The sequence below is a fragment of the Anneissia japonica genome, unplaced genomic scaffold (assembly GCF_011630105.1).
Source record: "Anneissia japonica isolate Jap-2015-1 unplaced genomic scaffold, ASM1163010v1 scaffold12709_len137458_cov225, whole genome shotgun sequence".
Classification (NCBI taxonomy): Eukaryota; Metazoa; Echinodermata; class Crinoidea; order Comatulida; family Comatulidae; genus Anneissia; species Anneissia japonica.
The window spans coordinates 52,336-61,049 of record NW_022710664.1 but is presented as its reverse complement, the minus strand read 5'-3'; the positions used below and the strand labels follow the sequence as shown (position 1 = coordinate 61,049).

Sequence of the window (8,714 nt, the reverse complement as noted above, 5' to 3'; positions counted from 1 at the left end):
TTACTGACCATATACTGTACTACTATTATAGCCTAGCCAGAATTGCAATAGGATGGCAATATTGGGCTGACCTAGTTTAGGCCTAGGCCTAAATTTTAGCGTAAAACTGCTTGGCAAGTCAGAACTTGGGACTAAAACAGGCCACTACTAGTATCATAGCAAAACGTAAATTTTACGTACATGTCAAAACAAGGAAATTGGTCTTCGTAAAACAGATTTGTTTGTATAATATTCATTTTAACAGGCATAGGCCTACGTACTATTGTGTGTGGATCGTCATGTCTTTCTTGTCTACCTATTCATTTGGTAGGCTAACCACTTAGTAGTAGGACTAGCACTGGCCAGGCCTAGGCCTAGCTATAGCTAAAAAAACATCGGCCACGTAGGCTGCCTAGATTGACTAACATTTTATCTAAACTTACTTGTCTTTATTATAAAGTAGTATTATCATATTAAAAACTTTGTTTATTATCAAAAAAACAACCAAATTCAACATAGAGCATTGCCTAATTGTTTAAACACAAACACGATCGCATTGTGGCTTCGCTGTCAAGAAGTACATGTGGTGAGAAAATCCAGATAGAGCGTTCTGGGCATGCGCATGGACATGCATGGACAGTTTTGAAGAAAACAGTTTGTGTGAATCAAGCAAATGATCGTGTTTTGAAACGAAAGTGACACTTTTCAAGGTAAAGATAACGCAAAATGAACGCAAAAAAAAAAAGCATGAACTTGGGCTGATAAACCAACATCATAAGATAGCATTGTTTTGTGTTTAAAAATATTTTCACACTCACTCTTCTTCAAACTAGGATACATGGACAGCATTGTTTATTTTGAATTATTTTATTGACGATATTTCAAAGCGTCGCAGAAGACGCATCAAGCGTCACGGTGCACCGTGACGAAGTCCCAAGCCCCATGATTCCATGACGCTTCAAGGGCCTGGGGAGAACACTGAAAGTCTGTTTAAATTTTCATGGTTTCTGCTTCTTTTACAGTTTATTTCCAAAAACAAAACTGAAAAGATTAATAAAATAAATTATTTCAACTGAGGCCCAGCCTAGAATCCAGATTGTTACTTATCACATATGTCCGACACATGCATACATGATCGTGGCATCATTGCTTATTTGTTTTAACAGTGGAAGTAATTTTCTGTTTTTAAACTACAGTTGTCAAACGAATGAATGTTTTCAGGGTTTATACACCCAATATGCACATCTGCGATTTATTGGGAGTCTGCAATGTATGCTTTATTATTTTTGTAGCCTCTTCGGTAAGTTCATTACTTGATTTTGAAACAACACTATGCAGTGGACCAACACAAATGTCCATTTCTAATTAAAACGTGGGGTGACCCAAGGCTCCAGGGCAACTTGATATACTCATCATTTGCATAATACCTTAGGTTTTACGTCCAAGTTTAATGGTGTTTTTTTTTTTTTTGGAAGCCGAGTTCTGCACGAACAGTTAGACCTCCTGCGGATACAATACCGAAAAGAACCCTATGTTACTTTTTCCCATTCTTGCCCGAACACACCCCAACTTAAATTTTTCCAAACCCCAATAAATAATAAAATTTTAATGTTGCATTCATGGGAGATTTTATGGTCTAGGATGGCCCCAAATTGGGCTTTTAGACAACAATATTATGGATTGGCAATTGTATAACTTTCTTTCAATCAGCAAATTAATAGCTTTAGACCAATGATTTTGTTGTAGCATTGGACAAAGGGGTATCCTTGCTTGTTCAAGCCACGTTGCCTTATGGTGGGTAGAGGTAGGTGGGGACCACCCATCCTTGAAGTAGTCCACCCAGTCTATAGCTAATTTCATGTGTCTACCTATCTTTTTTAACCCCCTTGCCTATCCTTAATCTACTCTTATTAGAGTTTACAGATGTTATCATATGATGTCTATCATCCACCCTTATATTTTCTACAGTAAGCCTATACTGTAGTTACAATCCTGTGCATTGCATATTTGCATGTTTTTGTCTACATAGTAAAATAGTACATTACCATGATTATAATATAATGTCAGAATATCAGTTTCTTATTTCAGAAAAAATTGTTATTTATATGTTTTTTCCCTCCCACAAAGAATGTTGATTTCCTGTTCACCTAGCCTGTTGTTGAGAGTGAAACTCACTGTTAAAATAAATGTCACATGATAATACTAGGTAGATCATAAATTATTAAATCATTCTTTATTCAGCATATAAAAAATGTACAAACATTCCAGGTCACATTGCAGGAAAAATAACAACATTCACAAGTTTACAATACACGGAAACGGCAATTCAGTATAAAAGATTAAAGATGAATTTTAAATCGGCTTACAAAGAGGAACGTTTACAAAATTTATGTTTTTAAAATTGAGCAGTTTTCCCAAACAGGGTTATATCTGTCATTCCAGATAGTGTAACTGGAAATTAGTGCTATTTCTGCTATTTTTCGTTTCGTCAATTGTACATTCCTTGTTTGGGGTTTAGTCCCCTACTTCACACTTCAAGGCAGATTAATTTACATTTCATACCTCTTCTATTTATATCATCTACAAAGTGTTTATATTTTTCCGTTTTTCGCTTATGAGCTTTGTCAGTGTTCATTTCAAAGGGAACAGTTAATTCTATGAGTTCAATTTCGTTGCCATTTACTATTACAATATCTGGCTTACAGCTAGTTATAATTATATTTGGGGGTATGGTTCCCCCCGCTATTGTGTGGCCCGAAACGTCAGAGTATAATAAGTCAACCTTTCGATTGTCTAGAATATATTTAATTAATGAAAACATGATTGAGTCATGCCTCCATGTAAATCTTCCCTGAGCTAGTGAAACAGGGCATCCATTTAAAACGTGCTTGATGGTCTCCTTGTTGTGACACAACTTACAAAGATCGGTTGTTCGTTTACCCCAAGTGTGGATATTTTTCACCAAAATAATTATACATAATAAATGTAGGCCTATTCTAATGTATGTAAGATGAGTAGGATTTCCTCCTGTTATGCTACAGAAGTGATTATTAATTGTAATATCAACTTCTTGTTTCATCTAACGATAACGTATTGCTAGATAAGTGATATAATTTATGGCTGTGCTTGCAATCAGAGTTCATATTAATATGACACACATTAGGTTGGTTTGTTTATTCTGAAGTAACAAGTTCAAATTTCAAAGATCGCATATTTTTTTAATATTAAATTTTTATAAACTATAATAATGTTTCTGAATCTGATTGGCTTCCATTGATTCCTCAATATATAATGCTACATAATGATGTTTCCGATTCCTATTGTTAATTCCTTTATATGCAGTTGAAAGACCTTGTTTTTAATTCTACTGTATTCTTATAACTTGGATTTGTTTGTTTGTCTATATTCTGTACTATATTTGAACAGTGTAGTTGTGTATTACTGTTATGATTTAACAGTAGTATCATTTTAATATAAATTTGTAAGTGTACTTTTATAATTTTTAACTACTAAAAAAATTCTCTAATTAATACTTGGTAGCTTTTGTCTGGGATCTATGAGCTCTCTCAACTAAACACGTTTTCTTTTCTGGAAACTGAAGATTTCTGTATGGTTGGTTAACCTAATTTATGGATAATTTTACATTAATAACGGTCTTGCTCCACATACGGAACATTAAGTAGATATCCTAACCATACAGGTAGTATACGTCAGTAGGGTCAGCTTATGACCTAGATACGACTAACAAGTGACCTCTTCGAAAAGTAATCTGAAATTTGTATCCAAATCATGCAAAACCCACAATCTTTCAAATATGTTTTGTATGATAAGATTCTAGGTCATCCCTCACCATTCCGCCTTGTACTGCTGTTTATGCTAATTATTACTTTCAATTAAAATATTACCATCCTAATTGCTATACACTACAGTTTCTGTTGTTAAAACAAGTTGATACTTTGTTATACTGTTTGTTATTCTATTTTAATCTGAACTCTAGTGACTTCCTTGAATCCAAATTTAAGCAAATAAAGCAAAATAATAATAATAATTTAAGCATTATTAATTTTAGTTTTTCAATTTTTTGGCCCAACATAGATAGTGGATCTTTAAATGGGATTCAAGAGTAAAGAACAAGACCTCTAATTGTTGAGTACTTGCAATTAGGACCAATAAAAATGTTAATATTTTATCACCCTATCTACACTGTAGGCTGGAAAAGTGATGAGGGAGGAGGCTTTTTATTTATATTGTTGTTTTTTTTAAAGCAAAATCACCCTTGGGTTGTTTTCTGGTGCATTGATATTCAACAAAGTAAAATACATAGTGAGATTATACAAATAATACCTACCAACTAGGCTATTTACTATACAACTGAGATTGATAAACTAATAATTGTTTTAAGTTGGGCCTTAGATGTAAAGTAAATAACACAATAAGCCTATGTAAAAAAATGAAATGTTTGTCAAAAAATATCACACTGAATACTCAGAAAATCATTTTATCTTTAACTTAAAAGCTAATAATTTAGCTTACTGTACTTTAACAATCCATTTTAACTATATTTATTAAAATTTTCTTTAGCATATCAGATTTATCTATTTAATGTAGAGGTATTTGTAGGAACATTGCCTAATGTTATATTTTAGTAATAAAATTATTTTTTTTATTCTAGCACTAGGTCAACTTTATTTGACGGAATATTTCCATGCTCATCTGTCCTAATGCAAGTTTATTATTAGATTGAAATTATTATTATTTCATTTCAGTAGAAGTACTGTACAATAAAGTAATAGAAAGTACTGTATACTACTTGGAAGAGAAAAAAAAAGAAACTAAGGAATTACTGCCATTGCCAATTATTTCAGAATATAATATAGGCCGCCATATTACATCCAAAAATGCATCATCAGCAATGTACATGTTACATTTAAGCTATGTTAAAATACAGTATGTTTCAGTTAAGCTCATCTTTACTACTAATACCCTATAAGGTCACTTAAGATGATTTCATCCATGTTTTCCGGGGTCTTCCTATTTCTTCTAAGCTCTGCTTTCTATTTCTATGATACTACATCCATTTACCCAGTTACATTACCCTACGCCATCCTTTCATTATGTGAAAAACCAAAGTAATTTACTGTACCTATCTGCATACATCTCCTGATGCTACAGTTACCTAAAGCAATGCTGCATTGTATTGACAATTATGAAATTAATTTATTATAGAGAAATCTCATGGATTAGTATTCATTGCTCAACTAAGCTGTAAAGCAAGTTAGTTTATAGACCCTTGTATTTACTTAAAAATACATTTTCTCAAAGTAATTGTATAAATTTTGTTGTTTGGTGGTGGGGAGCTGCATTTTTATTTTACTTTTTTATTTTCATTTTTTTCAGATCAATTACATTTTGTTTTGAACCTGGTGGTTTTATATCTTCTTACCAAAATAATATTTCATTGTTAATTTAAAATTCATGTTAATATTGATGTATTATCTGAATTTTTAAATATTATTTGACTTGTCTTTATACAGTTCAACTGTTTGCTATAATAAAAAATGATTTGATATTGATATATTTTGATATTAAATTAATCTTGGTAAAGAAAAATAGTAATTAATGTGATTATCTTCGCCTTTTATTTGTGTAGTACTTTTTAAATTAGATTAAATTTGATATTTTATATTAGACTGAATTCTTAAGTACTAAGAATATTGATATATTGATTATTTTATGGTTGTTAAACATCTTCTTCACACATTATGCATGTTACATACAAAGTGATTTATTTTCTCAGGACATTAGACACAGAGATAGTCATTCATTAACATGTAACCTCCTCCACTAAACTAGGATTTATTCATACTGTATTTTGTATGTAACGAATGTAGTTTCTTTTTCTACAGCCATCACATTTTATTACTTTATGCACTTCTTTTTTTCTTCCGAGTAAGATTATATTGATTTTATTTGCCCATCCAAAAGTGAAAATTATTTCTTTACTTATTTTAATAATAATACTGGTACATGAATCCCATTAATTTTAGTCCAGTAGACCTAGATTTTTTCCAAATGCCTTTGAATACTAAAAAAAAAATGTCTTAGAGAGAGGCATATTTTTTGAATGATGATATTAACAGGTCAGTACACTTTTTATGTGGATATTATTTTCCTACATTCCACTTTAATCTTGTAGTTGGTTTGAAGTCACTATTTAGGCAGGTAGACCAGTCCCTATAATTAGCCTAGGACATTTGTTAAAATCCATGCCAAATTCAGCAAAAATAGAATTTTATACAAAATATCTACTCAATGATTGGATGTATACATTTTACTTATCAGTATTTTAATTTATGTTAATAACATCAACCAAAAACCAATAAAAAAAAATTAATAGGCATCACAACACCTGATTATGAATAATTGCCATTATGTTCAACATACAATCATGCAGTCTAGTAACAGTGAAGTCAAGCATACCTCCTATAATTTTTGTGAAATCTTAAGTTAGGTCAAAACTTTCAGTTGATAAATTGTAATTCATTCTTTTAATTAAATATATTTCAATCCATTGTATATCAAATGTTTGAGCCTCTCTTATTATGAAACTGTGGTAGAATTCCCTTGTAGGAAATCATGCAACTTTAAATTCATACTCTGGGATTGGGTCCCAAGTTGAAAAAAGCCACTTCAGTGAGTTATCACTTCTTATTGTATTTTGCTGAATGTAGTGATACCCATGACCTGGGATACAGTAATGCAAACTGGTTAAAACATTATACAGTATTGCCAGAGATTGGAAGTATTGTTTAGATACGCTTGCTAGCTGGTATGTGGGAGAAGACTGTTGGTTTCCTGTATTTACTCCCACAACTTATAAGAGACTTGGGAGCCCCCTATATACAGTAGTTGTCTGTTTTGAGTTATATACTATAATATGAATAATATAATTCAAAATTTAAATTGTTTACATTGTAAATTTATGTAAATTATCAGATTATTAGAATGTTTTTTCTGACCAATAAACATTATGCATTTATAAGATTCAACGCTTTGCTTAATTCGGTGGTCAATTTAAGGATTTTTGTAATTTAAATTTAAGTCATTTGAAGATGATGGCTTACTGTAACATGGCTCATTTAACAGTGGAGCCATTAGATATGTTTATTGAATTGTTGAGGTAGTACAAAATAAGAGTATTGTATTATCTGCTAATTAGTCTGTTCTTGTATTCTGTAGGTTTTGAGCGGAAGGAGTTCAGAGGAAAACTTGCTATTGGTATCACGGCAAACCTAATCAATCGACATACTAGTGAAGAAGCAAGAGTGGAAGAGATAAGTGGAGTAGCTTTCATCTTCAACCAAAAGTTCTTTAAGGATTTGAATCATGAAACGGGAATAGATTTGGAGAATATAGTTTATTACAAGGATGACACACACTACTTTGTCATGACTGCCAAGAAACAAAGTTTAATCAATAAAGGAGTAATAAAGAAAGTAAGTATATGTTTAATTAAATGGTATTTGAATTAAAATATTTATTGTAGATCAAGGGGCAAGACGGGTGCTTCAACCTACAGCCATAATATTGGCACTGGTTCAAGTGGTATGCTTGCCTATGGCTCTGGTGGTGGGACAAGTCATCTCAGATGAAGACTTTGCATCTTTTGAGTCTAGTAGGGAGTTACCCCAGTATATTGGTCCATATAGCACCTAAAGATGGCCTTTCCTTTAGAGGAATGATTGGTCTTGAGGATCGGAACCGAGAGCTTCACTTACATGAAATTTAGTAAATCAGTGTGGTGCATTATAGAATTTGTTAGCATTTTATTGGTAATAAAATTAAGTTTGTTACACTTCACTAATAGTCTTGGTTTCTGTTTAATTTCTGTGTAATTGTATATACTTAACCTTTATTGCAATCTCAACATTCTTAAAATTGGATAAATACAAAATTTGGCATTTGAAATACACCATTTAAAATGCTGTGTTTAAAATCAGATGTTAGAAATAAGAAAAACAAAATCTGAAATGTGCAGTCAAATTTTCCCACAAATTCACCTTAAAACTAAAAAAATTATTAGTTTCTCTCTTGCAAAATGCTCCTGAAAATGCAAAAACAAAAGCAAAATTTTTTCCGGGACACCTTTATTGTTGATCCGCCTTCTTCTATTGTACACAAAGTAAAATCTGTTACAGAAAGAGGTGACTTTCTGTCCAGTGCCATGATTTTGACAGTTTATGCCATAATTTGGGTGCTGCATTTGATTAAGCTGTTGATTGTTGTATACTATATTTCTCTTTGGTAGGATCGTGCTGATGTTGCAAGCCTTCTATCACAGTCAAATATCAATCAAGAAAAACTACAAATGTATGCATCTGAGGCCGCAGACTTTTCAACAAACCGCCAATTACCACATTTAGACTATGCACTTAACCATTATGGCCTGCCTGATGTGGCCATGTTTGATTTTACCTCTCTTTTTCAAGCTGTGAACGCCGCAAGAATTCATGAACGAAATGGTCACTATCTTTTGATGGGTCTTGTAGGAGATAGCTTGGTTGAGGTATGGTATCTTTTTTTAAATATTGTTTTAAATATATCAAATGTTTTTTAAGCAAATTTTGATGTAAGTTATTCATTGTTAAATTTTTCCTTTTTAAATAATTTTCAATTTGATATCAGTTTACAAATTGATATTCACATTATTCTTGACGTGCTGTTTGTGTTTAGTG

The 8,714-nt window shown here is 31.8% G+C and overlaps 1 protein-coding gene across 1 annotated transcript in view; it reads left to right on the top strand.

Moving 5' to 3' along the window:
- Window positions 1-8,714, top strand: part of LOC117107084 (protein-methionine sulfoxide oxidase mical3b-like) — a gene marked incomplete in the record, with an annotated part of 51,245 nt that overhangs the window by 9,123 nt on the left and 33,408 nt on the right. The window contains 2 exon segments of the mRNA XM_033248619.1: window positions 7,219-7,475; window positions 8,288-8,545. Of these exon segments, the coding sequence (XP_033104510.1) occupies window positions 7,219-7,475; window positions 8,288-8,545 (515 nt within the window).